At 36.9% G+C, this 26,674-nt stretch overlaps 2 protein-coding genes across 2 annotated transcripts in view; one reads left to right on the forward strand and one right to left on the reverse strand.

Annotated features, from left to right (window-relative positions):
* LOC107722874 (protein disulfide-isomerase A5) overlaps positions 1-7,793 on the reverse strand; it is a 52,140-nt gene extending 44,347 nt beyond the window's left edge. Inside the window, exon 1 of the mRNA XM_016531371.1 lies at positions 7,690-7,793. Within this exon, the coding sequence (XP_016386857.1) occupies positions 7,690-7,755 (66 nt within the window). The 5' untranslated portion in view covers positions 7,756-7,793. The remainder of the gene's footprint in view (positions 1-7,689) is intronic.
* A 2,928-nt stretch (positions 7,794-10,721) lies between these two features.
* Positions 10,722-26,674, forward strand: part of LOC107722872 (semaphorin-5B) — a 142,856-nt gene continuing 126,903 nt past the window's right edge. Inside the window, exon 1 of the mRNA XM_016531366.1 lies at positions 10,722-10,848. The gene's annotated coding sequence lies outside the window, so the exon portion shown is untranslated. The remainder of the gene's footprint in view (positions 10,849-26,674) is intronic.

Here is a 26,674-nt window from a genome sequence, read left to right on the forward strand (position 1 = left end):
AACCATGATGACAGAGGAGAAACGACAAACAAGAGCCAGTATACCATAAAGCAGTTACATCACATCAATATATCCATATATCACTCTTTACCGATTGCAAACAACTGGAAAAGAGTTAAGCGAATAGCGGTTGGCCACACAATAGGAACTGCACTACATAAATTCCAAAATAAGACCTTCAAATATAAAATAAAACAAAATAAAATAAAATATTAAATAAAATATAGTTTCTCACAAAAGTGCCCTGAAATAAAAAAATAATAAAATAAAAATTAAATAAAATAAAGTTTCTCACAAAAGTGCCCTGAAATAGCTTCTAATATTGTGCTCTGATGTGAGACTTATGTGTTGCCCTGTGGTGGGAGAGCATGCTCTCTCTGCCACACTCTCCATCAGTCTTCCCAGCAGAGGCATGCGATTCTGAGTTCGGATGGCGCTGAGCCGATAAAGCGACAACAGATAAAGGTGCTGTCATCTAAAGAAGAGGAAAATGACAAGATCAGACAGACCATGTCACAAACTCAGACAGTGACCCAGCCTATCACACGTCCTTATCATCTCCCTATGCCACATGCCTGAAGTGAAAAGACACTACCACAATGAGCAGAAATTAATGCTCAACCGCTAGTGGACAAGATAGATCAAATGTTATTTACAAAATGACATGTTGAAAGAAAACTCATTTGGTCTGTCGGGATGTTTTTTAATAGCTGATCGACAGTCTTTGAGAATGTCTGTAGAGTTTCCATTTCAACAAACCAGATATTGAAGAGAAACTTTTAAAGGTCCCCTGAAATGCTTAGAAACATGCAGCGTTACTCTATGTGTTGACGTCATTTTAACTGAAACAGGAAGACAGGGCGGGACATATCAAGCAGCCCCGCCCCTTTTTAAAATAGCCAATAGCGTTCGTTTATATCACAGCTTCGGCTAGAGCCGTTCAGAGCCGTTGAGCTCCGTAAAGCCGCATTTGACAGGGTATGCCAGCCACAATCTCATCCACATTGCTATAAAATATAGCATTCTGTGTAGAATTAAAATAGCTCCGATACATTTTGTGGTCTGCAGCCGACTCGCGCATGTGATCCGCTCCGTGCTGTCGTGTCTCTGGACCGGAGCAGAGTGTGTGTGCGGTGCGATGGTTAGCGTGACACAGCGCGAAACCAGACTTCTTTTTTTCCTCAATGGAAAGCATATTTACACTGTTTGAATCGTTCCCTGTCCCCTATATAGTGCACTACGTGCCATTCACTGAACAGAAAATACTAATTCTGTGGACAAGTAACCGATTTCAGCCGCGGCTTCAGCGTCTATTTTATAGTGTAGGGGGCGGGCGCTTCGGATTCTAGAGAGCATTTGATTGGACAGAAAGTTTGATGAGAAGCTGAAGTACGATGTGACGTCAAAAAAATCGTAGAGCCGCTTTGGCGGAAGTGACGAACTGAAAGCTTTGAATGCTTATATCTTCTAAATGCAAATTTTGTCACTGTTTTGGAGCACACTGCCTTATAGATAACCTTAAGACTAACATATTGATACTAACACCCAAAAAACTTTAATTTTGATTTCATGAGGACTTTAAAGATAGCAATACACAAGTTACATTTTCTTAATTTTTATGATTGTAAATACAATTTTCCCACATGTGACCTAATCAAACCCACATCTCACTAATGGTGGTGAACTAAAGTGGTTTTATCATGAGGAAACCAAATTAACCTTGAACTTTTGAGATAAGAGCTTGACGTACATTGAAAACACGATAACTTTCAGAACTCAAAACTTCCTCCTCATGCCAAAAAGAGACTAAGCTGCAGTGCACAGACATCTGAATTTATCATCTTCTCCTCTGCATTTCTTCCCAAAGTTTCTTGGCATTAGAAATGAGCAAGTGAATTTCATTTTAAACACATCCACTGATCATTTCAGTCTGATTTTAACAGTATGTGTGGTGCATAGACTGTACATAATCTGTTTGCCATGATGACACTGAATGTCTCTGACAGCCTTTTTAAAGACAAGTAAAAGCTTTAAAACATTCACAACTGGGGCATTACTGATATTATGTCACAGAATAAAATGTGAAAATACCCTGAGCTTGTTTTAACCACAAACCTACAGTAATTTCAGCCATGTTACCAAAAAAAAAATCCCAAAAACCCTACTGACTTCAGGACGATCAATCCGGAAGTGCTAACTCATTTCCAGGGTTTTGGACTACAGAAATATGTCAACCCTGCAGCACTCTATTTTAGCGCAGTGCTCATTCAATATGCAAAGGTGGCATTTCTGAAAGGTGCATCAATTAAACCTAAGCAATTTCATTTTAAGAACCAAATAATGAGTGTAAATAACCTTTTACTAACAGTGTAAGAGGACCTCATTCTCCCTCCTCTCCCTAAAAAGTGGCAAAAACCTTATAAAACACAATACAAAAACCAGAGCGTAGCTGTACATCTGTTGTGTGTGTGCACAAGTCTGTAAAGATTGATTGCCATCATCATTGGAGCGTCACAAGGAAGGGCTGGTGAGAAACACAGGTGCCTTAGCCACTGACAACCTTCATCTTTCTACATGACAAACCAAGACAAGCATCATACTCTCCCTCGTTAAAAATCACACCGCACATTCTCTACAGAGAGACGAGGGCCAGTGGCCTGACTGAATTTATCACTGCACACTCTGTTGAGCAACACCATTACATCTGGACAAATGTTAAATAAACAAAACGTCTCTGTTAGTCTAGCATTATCATATCCCAGACCTTAGCTGGAAACCTCATACAGGCAGAGTTCAAAATTAAAGGTAAAGAAGATAATTTTCTGCACCACTAGTGGCACGAAATGGAATTGTAATATGTTTGAGGAGCCTGATTGTTCCAGATGTAACAACATTAGCTCAATCAATGGTTTGAGTTTGGCCTGGGACTACCTGTTTGTTTAAACAACGGCAGACGCTTGAAACTCGATTTTGAAAGCATTTTTCTCACAATTCCGTTTAGTGGTACAGAAATTAAATACTTCACCTTTAACACTTGCTAAGTACCAAATGACAGTAAAATAGACTTTGGCATGTAAATAAATAAAACTGAGTTCTGAATTGTAGTATGACACTCGTAAATGACGTTGCAAATTGCGTGTTTTGACCAACTTCAGTTTCTCCAGCACTTATTGTGGCAGTACATATAGAATATTGCTTCAATTAAGCCATCAAAAAGAAAACATAGGAAAAGAAATGAATGTGTCTTCATGCTTTTGTGACAGGAGGCATTTCATAGGAGACAGAGATTAGAAAAAAATTATAATAATAAAATAATTCCACTGCCACAGAAAAATATTTATATGAATAGGTAATAGGGCTGCACGATAAATCGAAATGGAATCGAGATCGCGATTCGACAGAAGCTGCGATTGTCATGCGTATATAATATGTCTCCTTTAAACCATATCTCGGCAGCATTTGCATTGCAAAAAGTCTGCACATAGTAAAAATCTGATTGTTTCTCAAACTACCCATCTTTAACACTACAGTTTCGGCACACAGACAACTGCAGCATTCAACTCCATTCAGAGACAAAAGAGTCAGTGTTCTACATCTAGTCCCATCAGGTTTCTATCCCTATTTGGTGTACCACCTATTCTTCAAACGCTCTGTCCAAACCTGACAGTCGACCAATAGAGCGGGCCCATTACTGTCTGGCAATCATCATGTCCTGTACCTGTTACAAAGACTTTCATTTGGCCTTCCCTTAGCAGTGGTGTTCGAAGTGGGCATTATCCTAACAACACCAGTCCTTTCACAAGACGGTGATTGTTATTATCATCCACTGAACAGCTTTGAGAGACAGGCCTGATCGCGTCACGTCGATCAATGTGAAGTGAACAGAACAGGTTGGAAAAAACACATGCTGTGCACCACTATTTCATCTGATGAGCATCTACGGCTCAGGGGAGTGAAAAGAACATGCAGGGAAGGAATGGGGTGATGGAGGAACACATCTTTTTGCATATTCCTAGCTGAATCTCTTGGTTGCTGTGTTTGAAAGAGCTCCTTATGGACTCAACTCAACAGGGATGGTCTGCAAATCATTAACTTGGGAATAAACAAATCTTCAACAGACACATATGACAGATATCAGCAGCATGCAGAAAAATGTAATTCTGAAAATAGAAACATGGTTTTCAGTTTCTTTCAAAACTAATCTCTTAACCCAAAAAGTATTCCGAAAATTACAGAACAGAACTGTGATTTTTTTTTTTCAAATAAAAATCATAATCTCCAAAGTGCTAAAAATAAAGTAATAAAAACTGACAAGGCTAATAGCAGGTTAAAGTATATAGTAGTACATTAAACTCAATAAAAAACATTTTATCTCCCATGTTTGCATTCGTATCAAGATCCCCCCCCCCCATTTTATGTACTGATTTTGTGGGAAAATGTGAAACATTCTCTGGTATGGAATTATTTACACAAAACTATATTTTCAGCAGCCATTACTCGAGTTTAGTGTCACATGATCATTTAGAAATCACTCTAATATGCTGATATAGTGATCAAGAAACATATATTATTACCAGTGTTGAAACAGTACTGCTTAATATGATACCGTAATACATTTTTTCAGGATTCAGTGGCAAGTTTAAAAGAACGGCATTTATTTGAAATATACATTTTTGGTAATGTATATTTACTGTCTTTTGTAAAGTTTTCACTGTCACTTTTGATCAATTGACAGTGTCCTTTGCAACTGAATGTACTATTTTCTCTCTCTCTCTCTCTCAAAAAAAAACAACAACAACCTCAAACCAACAATAAAATAATCCTTATGTCTTCTGAAGGCATACAATAGTTTTTTTTGTGATGAACAGACCAAAATGTATCTCATTTACAGAGAATCTATTTACTCTCAAATCTCATGACCAACTGCAATCACACATATAGATTCAGAATACCAGAATAAAGTACCCAAATTAAATAGACTAATTTATGTACTTTAGCTTAAAGGGATAGTTCATGCAAAAATTAAAATTATGTCATCGTTTACTCATCCTCAATGGTCCCCAATGACTTCCATAGTATGGGGGGGGGGTGGGCACTATGGAAGTCAGTGGGGACCATCAAATGTTTGGTTACCCACATTCTTGAAAATATCTTCTTTTGTGTTCAGCACAAGAAAGACGTTCATACAGGTTTGGAAGAACTTGGGGGTGAGCAATGGATGACAATTTTCTGAATCCTTACAAATCACTATCTACTTCACCTGTAGGAAAGACAGAAGCTCAGACATTCTTCCTAACACAAACGAGAAATTTATCAATGACAAAATTCTAATTTTGGGTCAAACTATTCCTTTAACAACCAAAGACCATTACTGTCCATTTCCAATTCTTCCTTTCCAAAAAAATAAAGAAAACTGCACAAAATGTTTGCAAATCTCTAGTATAGCACAGCATATAATTCCTCAACGATCTAATTATGTCCAGTATGTTGTACTTGACTGTAGTTTATGGATACCAGCGCTCCTGCTATTAATCTTCCTCTCAAGAACACCAGCGGTTCAGCAGTGGACCTTGCTGACATGTTTTGCACAGCATGGGAAACACTTAAACAAAAAATGATCTGCCATACATCAACGCAAAAACATCTTGCTTAATCAGCAGTGGAAGCTGTCATCAAGCATGCACTGCGCAACCGGCATCGCAAATCTGCTTAATAAAAAAAATCTAATTTTCGCTTTTTGGGTCTCACTGATTCAGCATAAACCATACCATTCCTCAAACACACGCCGTCTTCCTGCTGAGCCAAACAAGACGGGGGGCTTCAGCTCTGCATAGCTGACGTAGGTAATTCACAAACAGAAGGAAATGACTCCACAACTGAAACGGTCGATCTATGAGTCAAACGTTCTCACACACTGAGTCGCAATAGTTTACTGTACAGCTAGCCGTCTCCACAGCATCCTGCTGGACCAAGCAGTGTGGGATGGGCTGTGGGGTGCCTGTAATCAAGATTAAGAGATTTTATAAATTGTTCTGACAAGCGGGAGGGCTGGAGGGAAGCACAGATAGCAGAGAGCGGTTTCTCATCCCCCACCCAACCACCACAAAGTCCCATCAGTTCAGGAGAGTACCTTTGTTTGCGGTGGCAGGCGCAAAACAGGATGTGAGACAGGAAAGCTCCTGGGTAATGAGAGTTGACTGACGTGGCAGAGCGGCTATTAGCGTTCGGTGTTGAGGACACGGCCCACATTGATTCACAAATCAGTTGTGGAACAGGGTTGATGCACTTAAACTGAACCAAATGTGGGTTAATTAGTTCCAAACATTACAAGCTCATTTCTATCATGTTCATTAGGAGGAGAACAAGGAAGACAGAGAAGAAAAACAGTCCTGATCAACGTTAAATTACATTGCTACTGTAAATATAAACCACGCCCTAACACAAACTGTAAGATAAAGATAAAATATAATCATGATAGAGAAGTAGAAATAACGGTTGGTTTCACATGCCTTCATATGTCATATTTTGTAAAAATGCAATTTAAAACACAAGTTTGTATTCATGTTGACATAATTTGAAAAACGCTCATATTATTTTAAATAATACTTTTTATTTAATGATTCTATAAGTGTTAAGTGTGATGGTTACTTGATGTAACCAAGTAAAAAATAATAATAATACACGAGAGTACAGATTATTTTCAATAAAGTTTGCAAACATTTGTCAAGGAAAAAGAAATTGATACATGGATATCAACAAGTTTCCTAAGATTTTCTTCATTGGATGTAATCAAAAGGTCAAACATCTGAATTTTTGTTTCTAAAGTTAAAAACTAATAGACACAGTCATGGAGGGCCTAGAAGGTATTTTATGTTTTATGATTTTCTTGTCACAGAGAACAAAACGGCTTCCTGCAGGTTGGTTACACTACATTTTTAATCAGATGGACAAAACTTTCAAATATTAATAGTACAATAATAATAATATTTTATAACAAAATCACTTCACTACTTACTGTTTTTGAAAAAAAAAAATTATGCTGAATATTTTTTCTTGACCAATACTTTTTTAAAAATATATATTTTTGTAAACGAGTTTCAGAAAGTCACACATCACCTAAACATTACATTTTTTTCAACTTTAAGCTCTTCAAAAAGATCTAAATGACTTTTAATTAAGAAATTGACTACTCGTTCATCATAGAACAGGTGCATGGTGTGCACGAATTGAATGTATTTTCACGTATTTTTGAATAGCATTATAGATCTGGACAAAATGAATGAGCATCTCATTACATCATTGACCTAAATAAGACCTTTAAAATAATTCAAGAACATCTCTAACATGATATCAAAGCATACAAAATACATTTTCTATCACCAACATTAGTGAATCCGTTTTGACATTAGATAGTTGCATGGTGAGCATAAGATGTTCACGCATGTGAAGCACAAAGCTGGATGTGTATAAGCACCAAAAACAAGACACGAGAACTGATGAATGAAACGGATTGGTCTGAGTGTCTCTCTCTCTTCTGCTGTCAACTTTGAGCTACTGCTGCAAGAGGGACAGAAGATCATTCCCTTTTCCTTTCGCTTTCGTCTTACGTCAGACAGAAAACATCTGTCCGATATGCGCAATTAACATTATTGATTATATCGATCCATTAGATTCCTTATAAAGACTCACCAATGACAGGAATAAGAACATTTCGATCAGTCTCCTACGACTCCCGTATCGGTTCCAAGAAGCCATGATGCCGCTGCCACGTCTGGCTACGCAAGCGCAATCCATTTTCCTCCAAATCCCTGGAGAACGCAGTGCTTCTTAGGAAATGTAGTTTTTTCGGAATTGTAGTTTGTTGAGGGAGCCGTAAGGCTACTTGTGTTTTGTTCAAATGTGTATGACTTTAGCTCATGTAAATTATTATCAGCCATGCAGATACGGCGAAATAACATTCTATCAAATGGTCCTTGAACGCAGGCTTCAAAACTGAAAGCAATTAGCCTATTTTGGATTAATGAGGTGAGGTGTTCAATGAATGAATTAATTGAGTTAGAGGATGGTTTCAAAATTATTTTCCAGCTCAGTCTATTGAATTGAATGAGCCTCAGTCAAACTGAAAGTTATTGTATTTTGATGTGTTTATTGTATAAAATATAAAGCATTTCTGGCTTTGCAAGCAAATGGCCTGACCATAAAACAACAAGAAGAAGAAAAGATCTGATCATTTATTTAGCTGCCATATACTTGTGAAAGAAAATAAAAGCACAATTATTTAAAATGTATAGAAATTTCATAAAATTATACAATTATTTTAATATATATATATATACACACACACACACTAGCCTATAAAACTCACTATAACCCGTGTGACCTTATTGAACCCATAGCAGATTTTATAAATGTTCTTAATGTTAAATGGTGTAGGAAAAACTAGGGACACAAATGTAAATGCTCTTCAACCATATAGAAATTTCATAAAATTATACAATTATTTTAATATATATATATATATATATACAGTGGGTACGGAAAGTACAGGTGTGAAAAACTTGTTGCATCAAAAAGACTCATGGCTGTATTAGATCAAATGGGTGCTTCTACTAAATACTGAGCAGAGGGTCTGAATACTTAGGACCATGTTATATTTCAGTTTTTCTTTTTTAATATATCTGCAAAAATGTCAACAATTCTGTGTTTTTCTGTCAATATGGGGTGCTGTGTGTACATTAATGAGGAAAAAAAATTAACTTAAATGATTTTAGCAAATGGCTGCAATATAACAAAGAGTGAAAAATTTAAGGGGGTCTGAATACTTTCCGTACCCACTGTACACACACACACACTAGCCTATAAAACTCACTATAACCCGTGTGACCTTATTGAACCCATAGCAGATTTTATAAATGTTCTTAATGTTAAATGGTGTAGGAAAAACTAGGGACACAAATGTAAATGCTCTTCAACCACTGGCAAAAAAAAAAAAAAAAAAAACTTAAAATTGATGAACAGCTCAATAACAATCAGAATAAACCATTCTTTTGCCAAGTAATATCATTTACTATAACTGCAGTCAGTGGTTGCCAAGTAAAGCAATTTATCAGCAGCCTAATTAGAACTGACAGTCAGAAGTATCAGTTTTATACATTTTTATTTCATATTTGACTACTTTATTTTTCAAACAGTTCAAAGTTAGTCCCTCAGTGTTGCTATTTCATTATGTAGACCATATTAATAAGTATTTTCTCATGTTTTCATGCCTCATTACTTAAGGAAGGCACTTAATAATAGGCCTACAGTACCAATTATTATATCATATTTGCAATGTTCGTGCTTATGTGTCAGACACACTGTAGTGCCACCACCTGGATGTGACAGTGGTACCACCACACAACTGTCTTCCCCCAGCTGCTTAATGCATATTGCAACTTGCAGTAAATCCACAGTATGCACTGTCACAGTTTTCAAAAAGAAAAACAACTTTCAAGGGTCAAGCCAAAAGTTTTAAGTTTTTATTTATTTATAAAACATACACTTTAAGTTAATATTGTTGGACAGTTGAAATGTGAATGTTTATATAGGCCTATCTATTTTTTTATTATTATTAGTTTTATTAAGTTAAATCTATAAATCTTAAAAAATATATATATATGCTGGCTATAGGCCAAAAATGATATTCACCTTCTTTAGACATATTTAATAAACATTGAGTAGTCACATTATTAGAATAATTAGATATTACTTATTTCATTCATACTGTAACTCTTTATAAACTCGATAATCTGTATCTAAACTGTCTGGAATGCCCTTTAGTTTGCTCCTTAGCAAAAATTTATAATTTTTAATTTATAAAATTTTAAGGGACAATAGGCTATTTGCCATCTTGAAATGATTTTCTGTCATACTTTTTACCTAAATGTGGGTGCATTTTTCCTAATCATATAAAAACACACTGTCTATTTATGTCAAATACATTAATTGGATCAATTATTTGCCCCATATTTTAAATATTTGGGGGTTTTCTGTCATTTTCAGTGACTTAATTTCTGACGGTGCTTCTAACTACAGTATGTCCAATTTCTTTACTAAAAAGGATGCCCCAAGATAATACCATGTATTTGGTACCATTGTAAACCCATGTGTTTTTGAGCATTCTTTGATAATTCTTTGAAATGCTTTGTAAAAGCCAATGAAAATAGTGTGAATATGGTAATTGTTCAGTACCATGACACATATAGTATCATGCCATTCCCATATAACATGGTACAATGGTACGTCTTGAGTATCATGGTACACCATTGTACAGTTGTACAGTGGTACATTGTGTGAGTTTATTGATTGTGCCACACCAAAACCAAAACATGGTTATATGACACATTGCCACTTTTGGCAACATTGTGAGATCCAAACAGTTAATTAATTGCCATGGTACCTCACTGATTCTAGGGACAGACTATCCAGGCATGATACAGGGGTGTTGATGAATCCCAAAAGACAATGTCTTATTGATCATTTGAAACAGGTTAATAGAAACGTTTCTATTACAGAAATGCATTTAGACTGTAAAAGGAGAGCTTTAAGGGCTAATGCAACCACTGTGCCAAACATGTGAGGTGGAGCTTCGTAACAGAGTTTGCACCCCCATTTGTTTGAATTGCAGCTGCCCTTCTGTAGTAGTCTCCTCTTTCCAGCACAGCGCAGTAAAGCAGCTGCAGGTCGATCGGTGGAAGTCATTCACAGAAAAGGGATACTGCACAGGAGACCTACGCAAAGCGGAGATTGCGGTTTATGCGTTGCGTTTTACGTACGGTAGAGTTTACTCCAGAGAAAGGACATCAGAAGGTAAAAACACTCTCTCAGATATTATTACCTTGCCTTTAAATGTAGTTATTTATAGAAACCGCCTCGAATGTTCTTGGAGTAGGATGATACTGTGAAGTACTTTCTGAACTTCTGCCGTCCAGAGTTCTGCGGCCAGATTATATGCTACTGACTATCAACATTTTAGCGAATCTCTGAGATTTGTTTTTTTATCTGGGAAGAAAATAAATATATAATTTCATTTTTTTTAATTTTCATTAGAAATACAAAGAATTGTCCGATTTCAAAGAATGTTTGTAATAAATATTTGCTAGTGGGTTTGCGTGAACAAGTAGCAATTTTAGTAATTTAGTTGCTTTTTATAATTATTAAAGACTTCTGGTTTTCTAATAAAACCTGGTTTATGGGCACATTTTCTCTCTTTATGGTGATAACAAAACCCTTATTGGGAATGTCATGTTTTTAAACGGTCCTCTTCTCTCAGTTTTATTAAAGAAAGGAAAATGTTCTATATAAACAGTATTCAGTACAGTATACCTTTATCCTGACACGGAATTTACTCGCTGCTCACGTTCTGTTCAGGATCCGAGGAATTTTGCTTTGGAATTGAAACGCTCAGGCTCCCAGTAAAACACTTTATCATCGTTTGGCATTTGAAGGACATATTTTTACTTTTCATCGAGAATAACCTACTTTCGCACAGGATTTGCAAATAAGATTCTCAGAAGAGATAGAGGGAAATATTTAACATCTCTCAGCTACACCTACAGTAGCCTAGGCTATATCGCTATGTTTTCGCGCAACTTTATAAGCCTTAACAGAAAAGCTATTCGTAGGCTATTTTATTTGTTATTTGAAAAGCGTAACCGGTATTTATTTATTTATTTATGTATGTATTATTTATTTAGGCTATTTAACAATCTTGAGTCGCTATGTTTGTGACTGAAGGATAGCTACTGTCAGTCACCTGTCATAGCCTATAGCTATGTGAATGATGGGCAATGGTGATGTTATTCAGAAAGGTAAACAAGACATTTTAATACAGCTTATATTTTTTCATAGGCACATAGGCTACAGTAAAAACAACAACAATAAAGTTTCTTTTATATAGCGCCTTTCTATAACTTAAGCTCGCTTTACAACACAAAACAAAGGCGCCAATGCAGGTAGTCTACAATAAAAAGAGGTAAGACCAATAGGCTATATGGTCAGCAATGTGAATATGTAGGCTACATAGTATCACATCTAATGACAGTTTATTGATTTTTAGGACATGTTGGTGGGCGTTGAACTTATTATTGTGGGTCATATCCGCAAGACATATTTCTTGGCAGTTTTAACTTCTCCATTTTCAGCCTCGCGCATTTTTATAGTGAGCTCAAATCTGTGCTTCGGCTTTGTTAGCTTCGCTAAGTGGCTCAAATTGAATTTCTCTCTGTGATAAAACCCTTAAAAATTTGACTTAATTTTAACTCCACTTTTCTTTTCACTGTCGTTTGAACTGAAATGACTGAATTTGGTTTTGTACATGATGTTCAAGTTATCTTCGCGAACCGGAGCAGGTGTACAGAACATAGATTGCAGCGCTGGTCAAAAACGGTAGGGGGCATTGTCGAGTCTTGAACCAAAGTAGGCTACACTCTCATAAGAGATGGCTGATAGCACACAAACGCCGATGCTAGAGAAGGAAAATCACCTGTTGGCTTGAAACAATCTAAATCAGGGGCGCTATATCTTGGAAACTACCTTCCTGCGGAGCTATCAAACATAGGATGAAGCAACTAGTCAAGGTCTTTTGGTTCACCCTAGCGTTATAAAAACAACTTTAAAACGCTGTAATTTAATGAGAAGCAAACGATTGAGCGGTCCAAATCTGTTCCAGTGCTTTAGATTTCACATTGTTGTGTAAGTAGGGATAAATGATAGATGCATTTGATGTTCCTTTAAGCTAAAATCAAAGAGCTTTTATATATCAAGATGTGCAAGCTCACATGCTCTCCCAGGACAACATCAAGGTTTGATGTAAGTCTGATCAGCACATTAGTTTGGAAAATGAAGGGGATTGAAAGGAAAATCATTATGGATCCAGGTATAGTATTCTCAAAGAAAAAAAAAACGTTTCCTCTTGGGAACGAGTGTGGCTTGTTTTGAAATCCTTTTTTAAAAATTCATAGACCCAGTTTCATCCTTGATAGTGGTAGAGAGTGAACAAATCCTATGATATTTCTCCATTGTTAAACATTGAGACCAGTGTTGGGGGTAAAGCATTACAAGTAACGTGAGTTACGTAATCAGATTACTTTTCCCAAGTAACTAGTAAAGTAACGCATTACTTTTTAATTTACAAGAGAATATCTGAGTTACTTTTTCAAATAAGTAACGCAAGTTACTTTTTTTTTCCCAATTTATTGATTGACAGCTCTCCTGTCCCCATGTTGAGAGAAATCAGAAGATGTTACTGTAGTTCTAAAATAAATATGAATATGCATTAATTAATCTCACTCACAAAAAAAAAAAACTATTAACCAATGTCTTTGCTTCTGACCTTCGATGATCCAGTTCAACCGTACTAATAATCACAAATTACTCTAGACAAACATTTGTGTGTCTTTTTTTTTATTGCTGAAGTGTGTTGAAATTTCTTCTTCTGCATTCTACTGTACGGACGAAAATTTACATTTCCTTCAGCCTGCGGCTTATTCATTTCACTTTTGGTGTGAAAAGGCTTTTATATTTGCCAAAAATCGAACTTTTTTATTTTAAAAACAAACAAGCAAGCCCTGTCCAGATTTAAAAAGTAACGCAAAAGTAACGTAGCGCATTACTTTCCATAAAAAGTAACTAAGTAAAGTAATTAGTTACTTTTTTATGGAGTAACGCAATATTGTAATGCATTACTTTTAAAAGTAACTTTCCCCAACACTGCTTGAGACCCCATTGTCTTTCATTTAAAGTGAGAATAAATTAGGTCTGGTTTAGTATGTTTAGCTTGACTATCCTCAGGGGGATTTGGAGATATATTTACCCAAGCTTACTCATTCTAGTCAAGCACCGTCTGTCCACTTATTCCTACCCAAACACCCCTCACTGCAATGTTGATATGGATGTCTCTTGGAAAATGCATCTCAATTGTTTATTAATGATGCTTGCTTCTTGGGTTCTTGATCAGGATTTCTATAGGTTCAGACTATGTCAATTTCAAGAGAAAACCTCAAGGGGGTCCTTATAGTATGACTCACTCTCAGAGGTCTGACACTCCACAGTAGATTGTAATTACTCATATGATGAAGGAAGTCTGGCGCTATTGTGTGTGTCTACGTGTGCCTGAGGCAGCTTCTGAACGTCTCTCTTAACCAAAGAGGCTGTTTGTTTACCGGCCCACTAAAGGCTTTTGTGTATGAGTATTAATATTCATATAGCCCCCCCCCCACCACTACCACATGTGTCAGTTGATTCATATGTTTTCGTAGTGCATTGGGCCTCGTCTTTTCATATGTAAAGTAGGTTTTCATGTGTAATGATCTTATGAGATCTCTTGTCAGTTTGTAAGTGATTAAGTAGTAGCCTCATCTGGACGTCGGTTAGTGAGTGACATCCATAGAAACGAGGCCTGAAAATGCAAGGAAATCTGATCATTTGCATTTGATATCAGCATAAATAATTTTAGCACTTGGGAAGCAGCCCTTATCAAAGTTTTAGCGATGCATACGTAAGATGTGCCATGTGAATTATTTCTGATGTGGAGTCATCATTTGAGAGGGGACAGTATGGATAAAAGTTTAATGGGAAAGAACTTGATCTGACTGGCAGTAGATATGACTGCATGGAATAGAGTGTCAGTGTTAAGTGTACTTCTGTCTTGTTTTGGGGTTAGTGAGGTGTCTGAACTTGAAAATTGTGTCATTTTTTGCTCACCCTCATTTCCTTCCAAAATTGTAAGGCATTCTCTTTACTGTGGAGCATACAAGAAGATGATGTCTCCATATGTTTTACCATGCAATGGAAGTTGATGGTCAGCAAAACGGTTACCAACATTTTTTATGATATCTTTTGTGTTCTGCAGAAGTATTAAAGTCACACAGCTTCTGTATGTTATGAGAGTGAATGATGACAGAACCATAGAGGTGTAAAGTCATAAATTCCCAATAATTCCCTCTGAAAAGCTGTCAGCAGATTCTTCATGCTCATAATACAGTTTTAAACATTCATTAATGTCTGAAGAAGCATTTTCTCTATCAGCACTTCTTCATTTTGAATATTAGATCTCCTCAAGGCACATTTCCTTTTTCTTGCATTGATAACAAGCCTCCACAAGCTTTCAAGTTTTGCAATTGCGGCCTGTGCTTTACTTGATCTTCCCAACCTGGTAACCACCATGCCTGTGTCTGCCATGTCTCTGTTTTAGCTTTTGAAAGAAGCTTCTTAAGGTTTTACCAGTTTTCAATATAAATATAAACCCTGTGTAAAAGCTGGCGTTCTCTTGATTTTGAGCAAAATCATTGTGATTATTGTTATTATTAATAGTATTTTCCCGACTGTTTTCAAAACTACAGAGGTACTATGATGCATTCTCACATGGCGAACTAGCAAGTGCTTATGAAGATCAATAGTGCATTAAACTTGAATGATTTACTTTAAATGCTATGCTCTCAGATCTCTGCTTCCCACATATGTGCAAAATGATTGCCAGGCAGAAAGCACCTCAAAGACACTCTGTTGGCTAATTAAAGAATTTGAGTAGACCACAGTCATATTCTTTTTTGCTGTTTACAATGACTGTCATTAAGTGACACGCTGATATCAGATATAGTATTAGGTAATAGGGTTTTCTGTCTGCCATTCCATAAAAATGTCTCACACCACAAAAAAAAAGAGAGAGTCAGAGCCATAATTAACTTGACTATTCAAAGAATTATCATAGTTTAGCCCCAGTGGCTTGTCTGGCGGAAATGCGACACATCCTGAACCTGTGGTGCCGTTGGTTCTGAAAGAGGAAACTTAGCTTATGGCGTTCCCAGGCAGTCTTTGAAAGGGAATAAAGGTTTTTGTGTTGTTCTCTATTTTGATCCCCTGATTGGTGTGAATTGTTGTTTTTCTTGAATCGCTTCATTATTATTCTTGCTATCAAGGGGTGGAACAGAACGAGTTTGGTGGCCTTTAGAGAGAGAAAATGAAAGAGAGAGTCAGAGCCATAATTAACTTGACTATTCAAAGAATTATCATAGTTTAGCCCCTGTGGCTTGTCTGGCAGAAATGCGACACATCCTGAACCTGTGGTGCCGTTGGTTCTGAAAGAGGAAACTTAGCTTATGGCGTTCCCAGGCAGTCTTTGAAAGGGAATAAAGGTTTTTGTGTTGTTCTCTATTTTGATCCCCTGATTGGTGTGAATTGTTGTTTTTCTTGAATCGCTTCATTATTATTCTTGCTATCAAGGGGTGGAACAGAACGAGTTTGGTGGCCTTTGGCTGCTTCTCAAGAATATTGTAGGAAAGCCCTGCTATCTTTTGTTTGTCAAGGGGGTAGGGATGGTGGGGTTTGTTGAATTAAATGTATTCCCCAAACAGTTCAACTGGAGCTCAATGGAAAAACAAATCATGCTGATGGATTATCGTCTTGGTCTGTTCATTTTTGATAATACGTGGCTACATATTGTTTTCAAATGTGCAACTGACCGTAGCGCAACCCTTCTGAATGTCAGAAACCTGGTGTGGATGGATGGCTGGGTGCTACTCGGTCTGTAGTACTGTCTGCAGCCCTAATTAATACTTGATGTGATTGAAGGCGCTCAATTTGTCTGGAGTCTTATCTTGTCAACGTGTTTCTTGATTTTTTTTGCCGAATGTCTTTCAGACAGACGGCAGCTGAAATACAACAAACAATTAAGCCTTGGAACCGACAATTATGCCCTATGTTGTCATGGAGATGTTTCTACACAAATCAAGTGAGACGCATTGCTCACTCTTGTGGGTTCTAATTAAACGAACGCTATACTTCCTTAATCCCACCTTTTTCGCAATCGACAAATCGTGTCCCTTAGCAGGCTGAAGTTTTCTCTCAAGAGTTCCCGTCAGCTCCCGAAGCCAGAGAGACGAGTGGCGAAATGTCTTTAATAAACAGAAAATATGTCTAGATGCAAATGCTTCCAGTTTGAGAACTCGAGTTATTTGTTTGTCGTTTGTCATAGTGAACGGTGGATTGTCATTTTAATATTAGTAAAGCTGGTTTTCTCCGCCCCGCTGTCAAGGGAGGGATGCAGTTGCATGTAAGCGAACGTGAAGGCATGCATCTTTTCTTTGGCATTGTTTGGTCGAAGGAGGCTTCAATGAGGAGACAGGGAAAAGGGTAGAGACCAAAATGCTCCCACAGTTGATTTGCCTATTGTGGGGGAGGAACACATGCAAATGCTTCCAGTTTGAGAACTCGAGTTATTTGTTTGTCATTTGTCATAGTGAATGGTGGATTGTCATTTTAATATTAGTAAAGCTGGTTTTCTCCGCCCCGCTGTCAAGGGAGGGATGCAGTTGTATGTAAGCGAACGTGAAGGCATGCATCTTTTCTTTGGCATTGTTTGGTCGAAGGAGGCTTCAATGAGGAGACAGGGAAAAGGGTAGAGACCAAAATGCTCCCACAGTTGATTTGCCTATTGTGGGGGAGGAACACTATACCCATTGATGGTGTTGTTGGTGAAGCCCCCAAAAGCTGGAGAAAGGGGGCCCATTCAGTGCAATGGGTGACCCTGCACAACTATGGGAGATGGGTGTTAGTGCTTTTGTGGAGCACGGTGGGAACATTGTCCCCATTCTAGTGATTTAATACCCCAGGTCTGAGGCACTTTGCTATCTCCCCTAAAATGTTCATGTTCTGTCCTATATCTTTTTCACAAGGTAAAATGGTTTAGTTATAATACCACTCATTTATTTCTGTTGGAGAAAGGTGAATGAGCAATTTGCAGTCAAATGATCTGTGTTACCCCATAGATAGGAAGATATTTCCAACTCTGAGTGAAAAATAAAGCTGGTAACAGTGATAAAGTTTAAAATAAGACATAAAATTACATTGTGAGTTATAAAGTCATGACTGAGATGTCAAAAGTCAGCTTAACTTTTATTCACTCTCAAGCAAAAATTTGCTTCCATATGGAGGATGGTCCAGCATTAATGTAAATAAAATACTGTTGTTACTAGCTTAAATACATTTCAAACAGATTCACCGTAGTTCAAGTGTTTTTGAAATAGTGTAACTTTTCCAGTAACAGGGTGTTTTTTCCAAGTAGTGTGACAAAATGCTACATCACTGTTTAAAATCAGGTGATAATAGAATGTTCTCCTAGAATGTCTCATATTTAAGCATTCGAGGTCCAATTCATTTAGTGGATCTGGTCGTTTGGTTCAAAAATTTAGTCTAGAAATATTGTTACAGAAAAACATTTTGCTAAATGGTTTTGATGAAATAAATTGGGGTGTTTTAAAGTTAAATCATAGGGTAAATTATAATTTCAGTGCTTTCCTCTCATTGTCACTGACAGTCCGCTGAGAATCACTGGATGTGTTTGCACACCTGATTTTTATCACAACCTCTAAAAGAAACAGAGAAATCAATTTCATTCACCTCGGCTGAATAAAAGAACGGGTTATTATTTAGTTTGACAATTCTTTCTTTCAACCTCTGGCTGAAAGTCATTTTCAGAAGTGTATGAACTCTGATATTGAATTTTGATAGGTAATTCGAAAAGGGCACAAAAGCCCGGCACATTTCCAAAATGTAGATTTGAATGGAATGCCTTTCAGATCCAGAATGACACACCATGTAAACTCTGGCTGTAAAATGAGATATTAATTGCCCTTTGCTTTCAGTCACTTTTGAATACAGCAAGGTGGATGAACAAAAGGCCTTAGAATGGAAAAAGCCACCAGAGTCACTTATCAGGTGCATTCAAGATTCATGCCGTGGATCGAGCCTCTTATCTCTCTGACCTAAAGTGATCTTCTTCTTGGGGCCTTGCCTTTCTTCCAGACGTTGATCCAATTTGTCTTACACCCCTTAAAGGTCTATAAATTGCCCCCTTGAGGGAAAAAAGAAGATCAGACTAGGTTTCCATAGCCGTGGGAAAAGTGAGTCATATTTGACCTTTTCTTGAGTCAAGAAGTGTTTAAGCGTATCACAGATGCTTCTAACAGAAATAGACTTATATTAAGTTCATACCTACAAGACTACACTTATATTTGTGCTGTAACATTGGCCTCCAACTTTGTCCATTGTATAGTCTATACTCATACATTTAGCACTAAGAACTTCTTTTCTAGTCTAGCCTAGCCTATATGTATTGTGGTTGGTTGCTGTTTCTATAGTGATAAGAAGTAGCTCTCAGTCAGGGCACAAAGGTCCATCTCAAACACATCGACAGACAGAACCTTGTTCGACAGTGATTAATGTCCAGTCCAGATCAACATAGAACATCCAGGGACTGCCCTGTCTCCATGAGTAATGCTAATCCCATCCTGCACTCATCATCAATAAATAGTTAAGTTTGTTTATGCAGATTTATGAGTAATAATGGTGAGTTAACTGTGTAGGGAATCTGAAGGCTCAGCTTTTGCTGCTAGTTTTTTGGAAATAGCAAAGAGGGAGAACACTTAGTGGTGTAAATGTTGGCATGTCATTTTATGAACATGGCTTTTCATAATTTATTACAAAAACTAGCATGCACTCATAGTGTGTATACTGTGAAAAAAAAATCGAATCATTGAGTAAGTGACTTGAATTAGTGAATTACCATATTAGTATGATTTAAGAATGATTTATGCTTGTTTTGTGAACTGAATCACTTGATTCATTGAAAAGATCTAAGCCAAAATAATGATTCAAACTGGATTAGTCCGAATTAGGAGTAACTTCTTTTGTGAACTGAATTGTTCAGAGAGGTTGATTTATCGAAAATATCAAATTCAAAATTCATCTCATTCATATTCTCTCATGAACTCTCATAAACTCTCATACTTTAAAGATTGTGAAATATATATATTTTTAGTTGATTTTAGATGATCAAGCATTCCATTTGACATACATAGCCTGCGTTTAGTTTCTGTCATAGTTCTCATAATCAGCTCAGCCAGATGTGGTGGAAATAATTTTTCTTGTGAAATTACAATTGTGAGCACATGGTTAAGAGGTGACTCTGTCCAGACTTCCAACTTTCACTTCTGTGTCCTTGCAGGGTAATGAGTAATGTCAGGATCTGAATATTATCCTTGGGCTGGGATGGTTTTCTGCTAAATGGCTTTTCTTAATTCACTCGAGATAACCTGTAATGGGGATTTCAGTTAAAAATCTATAAACATAGATGGATGACTTTGTCCTTGTTTTGCCATTAGTCAAGAGCAGCTCACGGCGGTCCTTAGACATTTGGCTTATTCTCATGTGACCTATTTGAAAATTCCTTCAGTTTTCTTGGTTCTCCACATTTTGCTTTAGTCATGTTGCGTGCTGCATACTGTTTGATATGCTATATTTATATAGTAGGCATTGGGGTGTGCAGTGAAGACAGACGGACGGACGGACGGATAGATAGATAGATAGAGCTGTTGTAATGACAATGATCTGTATATTTATATAAAAATGTGTTTTCCTTTTTATTTACATACAATATATTGCAAAAATACCTTGTGTAATTTATGAAATTATTTCTTCTTTTTTATTATGACATTTATGTAAAATAAAGCTGAAAAAAGAAATGTGGGAAAATGGCCATCTGATTTGAACTTAAAATCACACCATAAAATTCACACATTAGTCACAATTTACAGAATCACCTCTGCATTCATTTTAGTTATGCTCCTTAAAAATACTACTTAATCGTTCTTATTTTGTAATTTTATTTTATTTTGTTTAATTATTTCGGCAGTAAGTGTCATTATGAGGGAAAAGTTATAACCTTAATTGTATAAAGTGTTCTGTTAAAGGTTGAAAATAGTTCATATATATATATATATATATATATATACTACTTTATCATTGTTTGTTTTATAATCAGTATAACCATTATATTTTCTAATATTTGGAAGTCATAATTCATTACTTTCCAAATAATGTATTTAGCTTCAGGTACATTCCTAGTATGCAGTATAGAGTATGGAGAGTCTGAACATAACCAGTGTCAAAACAGTCAGGAATGGATGGATGAAAGGCTAGTGAATACCAACCTTGTCATTGCAGTCATGTAAGAGAAGCAAGATATTTTGAGATTTTTTTCTTCCTTTACCATTAATTCTCTGTAGCTCACTAAATTGCAACCTAAAGTGCTAGCCCTGACACCCTGACTTGCTTCTTGCCTTAAGGAAAGGTGGCAAGCACAGGAACACATCCTAGGAAGAAAATGCCATAGTAGCAGACTTGTGTAAATCAGGCAGGCAAAATGTTTGATGTTTTAAAGTAAATATGTCTTCTTACAGACCTCCCCTTCTAACAGTAGAGTGCTAGGCCTTGGACAAGGTCCCTCATTGAAAGCTTCCCAAGAGGGGAGTTTTTAAAGTTTTAGAGGGTTTGAGGGCTCTGAACTACAAAGGCACACATGGAGGTGGATAGAAGACCCTCTGGAAGAGCAGTGGATAACCAGTTCAGTCGATCAGTGAATCCAGGCAATATGTCCCTAGAGTACAACCAATGCAACCAATTTAAAAAAAAAACAATGTGGTGCGTGTAAATAATGCATTGTAGGACCTTCAGAGCCATCTTGGTATTCGGTTTTCTTTATGATTTAAAAGAAATGCAGCAAACACATATGAAAAGGTTTCCATTCGTTTCACCATCTGTATTTATTTACTTTTTGAGATCAGACGTACCTCGTCTGTCTGGTACGACTATATTGACCCCATTGATCAATGCGAGTTGAATGTTATTCAGATCACCAATAAAACTCCATCGAGCTGCTTACATAATCAGTCCCCCAGCTTTCTCCAGCCTGATATTATGGATAAATACATATGCCTTTAGATTCATAAACTGAGAATAGAAGCTTGCAGAAGGTCTTCTATACTAGTGTGTCTCAACTTCTCCAGACGTCAAATCCAACACTGTACCAAAATTGTTTAGCACACAAAATTCACCCAAAAATGAACGTTCTGTCATTATTTAGTCACTTTTTTTCTTCTGTAGAACTTGAATAAGATATTTTGAAGAACATTGGGTACCAAAAAACATTTCTCCCCACTGATTTAAACTGTAAAAAAAAAAAACTCAAAACAGTTCTTTAGTGTTCCACAGAAGAGAGAAAGTCATACAGGTTTACAACAACATTAGGCTGAAATTTATTTCACTTTTGGGTGAACTAGACCTTTAATTATGCATTATTATATGACTGGTTGCATTCTATTATTTTATCATTTACCTATATTTCCCCAGCTCTCCATGCTTCACTCAGAAAAGACCTGCAAGCCCTTTTTCAGGTCAAGACCCACCGGTTGGGAACATGTATGGAACCAATGTAATTGAAGTCTTCATGTGAAAGAAGCTTAAGGGCCACCTCATCAGACTCTGTACCCCCTATGGTACCAGTTCCATTTCATCTGGCCTAGGGTGGTCTGCTCATCCTGTAGGCATGCAGAGCTGATACTTGGAGGATTAGATCCAATGCTGAGCCAACATGAGCCAACTTCACATGTCCCCCCCACCAAATACCCATCTCCCTCCAACTGTTAACAGTAAACATGTCTTTTTGCATCTTAGTTGGCGCTGAGCCCGGCAGCCCTCAGCAGTTTACAATGTAGCGGCAGCCCAGGCTTTGACTTTACAAAAGCATGCTTCTATTTATTAGGGTGTGTAAAATGACAGAACTGCTGCCACTGTGCTGTGAGTGGAATAAACAAGACATAAAATAGAAGCTTGTTAAGCGTAGACGGCCAATTTGTGCTGCCGTTATGCTGTGTTTAGTCTTTTTTTTCTTTCTCCTCTCTCTCTCTCTCTCTTAGAAGGTGGTGTCACTGTCAATAGAAGTGAATTCAATGCCAATGTAAGATGTTTTTTTTTTTAAGTCACGTGTCTTTGAGATAGATTTACATCGTCACCATGAGAAAAGTAGTGTATATGGGTTACACTACTTTTACACTACTGTAAATGTGGGTTTTTGAACTATGCCTGAAGAGCTCCTTTTTATGTAATGAATAGGATGGATCAAGCTTTGAGAGACAGATTTAATAACCAGAAATGTGGCTGTAAATGACTTGCATTAAAATATTTGGAGTGAAACATTATTTTTATTATACTGGAAGTGTTTGTTAACAGTCTCAGTTCTGATGTTGGCAGTGTTGACAGTTAAATAAGTCCTTGTGGAATATCAGATCAGTTGTCAGAATTGTTTCAGCTGCAACATCAATTCTTTATTTTGCCTTTTCAAACAATATCTTATTCAAAGTGTGACAGCGGTTCCCTACTGAGAAGACAAGACCTGAATGAACTTGAAGGCTGGTCTACGCTAATGTTAACCAGATAAACTACCCAATTTTTTTTTTTGTTTTTGAAAAACATCACGTTTGCTCACCAACACTGCATTTTTTGATCAACATATTTTGATATGTTATCAGATGTAATTTATTCTTGTGATGGCAAAGCTGAATTTCTTCAGTGTCACATGGCCTTTCAGAATCATTCTAATATGCTGATTTGGTGCTCAAGAAACATTTCTTATTATTATCAATGTTGAAAACAGATATGCAGCTTTCTATTTCTGTGTAAACTTACTGTTTTGAATGCTAGTGTATTTGATCAGTAGGTTTTCAGTTTTAAAACTGAAATTTAATCTGTTGCGTTACTTCTGAAAAGTTTGACTATTTTTAACCTAACAACTATTACATATGTGGTGCTCATGCCACGAGACACTGGAAAAGCATGTGTCTCAATTCCTGTAGATATCCGTCTGGAACCTACATACATAGTACGTGCTGCTTTGGTGTTGTTATTTGCCATTTGAACAGGAGAAGAAAAAGCGGCAACTGAATGTGTGGCTCGTCTCGCACTGCTTATATTCAAAAGTTGATCCTCCAGCCCTCCAGTCACTATCTCCAAATGTGTTGCTTATCTATTTTGGATCTCTGCCACTAATGAATGCTAGACCTCACAGACATTTATCTGTGAGCGAGTGTACGTTTGATCCTACGTCAATTATCTCTCCTCTTTACATCTGCCCTCTGAAGTCTTAATTATGACATTGATAGAGATGCTGCTGATCAGTCCCTCCCTCTGCTGCTGCAGTTTCCTGCCACAGTGACATTCGGAGCGCACTAGACTGCTCCGTCCAGCCCACTGTGATAGGAGAGAAACCGAGAAGAATCATGTTGGGTGTAGAAAGCAGCCAGAGGTCATTGTAATATAGTTGTTAGGGAGAGACTGTCTCAACAACATGACAGAGATAAAGTTTATTTCCCAAAAGTTTGGGATTGGTAAGATTTTTTAATGTTTATGAAAGAAGTCTCTTATGCTCACCAATGCTGCACCAGTGTTTGTCATCCTGTGATGGCAAAGCTGACTTTTCAGCATCATTACTCCAGTCTTCAGTGTCACATGATCCTTCAGAAATCATTCTAATATGCTGATTTGCTGCTCAGGAAACATTTCTTATTATTATTAATGTTGAAATTGTCATGCTTTCTAAATGTTTTGTGGAATCCTTGATTCTTTTTTTTAGCATTCTTTGATGAATAGAAAGTTCAAAAGAGCAGCATTTATTTGAAAGATTTATTTTTTTTAAAGGTCTTCACTTTTTATCAATTTAATGCATTCCTTGCTGAATAAAAGTATGAATTTCTTTCAAAAGAAAATCTTACCAACCCCTAATTTTTGAATGTTAGTGCCTGTATGCATATGTATTTGTATGTTTGTGTATTCATTTTTTGTTTAAACATTAAGAAGATTAACCTCATGGTGATAGCGATGTTAAGATCACATGATCAGATGAATAACAATACTTTGCGATCCGTAAATTCCATAAAATCCATGAAACAACATACAGAACTACCAAATTTTGCTATAAGTTTGATGGCATCATATAATAATTGCTGTTAATTGTGTTCCTCGTCTGATCGTTCATCGTCGTTTGATTACATCTTTAATTGATTTTTCTGTACATTTCTGCCATATGTACATTAACTGACAGTCACCACTGATAAGCTACCACTAAATATTGTAGAAACTTAATTTGCTGTAAAGTTGCTTTGCAACGATTTGTATCGTGAAAAGCGCTATACAAATAAACTTGAATTTAATTTAATTTAATTTAATTAATAAATATTACAATTGTAACACTAAAATAACACTATAAACAACAACTAAATATTCAGGTCTGTTTCCAATACAAAGATACTGAATGACTTCAGAGGACTTGTCCAAGTTGTATGGACTAATTTTATTGTGCTTTTTGTCATTTTTTAAGCTTGACAGTATAAACCAACATTGACTTGTATGGACAGAAGAAGCTCAGACATTCTGCCAGATGTCTCCTTTTGCATTTCACAGAAGCCAGAAAAAAAAAAAAGAGTTAAGTTAATGATTACAATGTTAGATTAAGTGACATCCAACCACTTAAGGAACTGCTTGAGTAAAAAAGCATCAGCTAAAACATCAAATTAGCAATTAATAATGTTGCAGATGATCAGAAGAAGATTTAGATGTTCTTTTCTGTATTCTCAATTGAAGAAATGGGTAAGGAATGCAAGATTTGAACGTTAAAAATGACATCTCACTCACACGGCATGATATTTAATGCTCAGTGTAACCTTGTTGCATCCAATTCAAGCCGTTTTATATCTTTTCAAAATAAAAGAAAACCTATCCAGATTCATTCGTGCAAGCGAGACTGAGTGGGGCTGAACATGCTCTAGCATGGTGAGACAAGAGTCAGTTCTCCTCACAGCTCAGTCAATATAAAAACAAGCTTACGTGACATGACTATTGGCACAGATATTGTTCCAATAGCAGGAGATGCTGTGCCTGAGGGTGGAGGCGTGCTGCTTGATTCATACTCATTCTGACAGACAAGCGCCAGTCAGTTCACTCAAACCAAATCCCTGTCTCGCGGGGATCAGCGAGCCCCGTTCTGACGTGCTGGAGACACTCAAAAAGACACAATCAATACGTCTTCTTCAGAGCCCAGCAGTCCAAAGGCACACTCAGGCTGAGAAGCTCTAACGATTTATTTCAGATTCAACATTGATATAATTTTTCACAGATAATCTAGGAAGGCATGAGAAAGTGGAATATGACAGGTCAGAAAATTATGCCAGACACCTAAAAAAAAAAAAAAAAGGATGAAAGAATTTTGCTTTGGGAAAATATCTGCTGAAAGATGGGAGAAAGTTTTGCCAGAAACTATGGTACAATCCTCTATATAAATATTTATTATAGCTTTTTACAAAATTGTTTTGATTAAAGGGGTCATAGGATGCTACATACACTTTTACAAGTTGTTTGAACTGAAATGTGTGTTGGCAGTGTATGTACACAACCACCCTATAATGATAAAAATCCACCCAGTGTTTTTTTTTTTTATCTGGTTAAATGTTTTCCCCTTTCTCAAATCGAGCCGATCTCAGATGCCTGTCTGTGTGACGTCACACAGACAGGCCCCTCCCACGATAGTTTGATTGACAGTAGCGTTTCAGCACAGACTGGACTGGCATCTTGCTTTAGATCCGCCCTGAGTGAGCTGTCATCAGTCCACCATTGTTTCACCGCCGGAGCAGATGTACACAAGAATGACTCCTAAGCGATTGACGTGTTCTGTTGTTGGATGTAATAATGAACATAGCAGTCGTCATTTACTCCCGACATCTGAGCCGCTGAAGACGCAGTGGATTACATT

The sequence above is a fragment of the Sinocyclocheilus rhinocerous genome, unplaced genomic scaffold, assembly GCF_001515625.1.
Source record: "Sinocyclocheilus rhinocerous isolate Xijiao unplaced genomic scaffold, SAMN03320098_v1.1 scaffold2529, whole genome shotgun sequence".
Classification (NCBI taxonomy): domain Eukaryota; kingdom Metazoa; phylum Chordata; class Actinopteri; order Cypriniformes; family Cyprinidae; genus Sinocyclocheilus; species Sinocyclocheilus rhinocerous.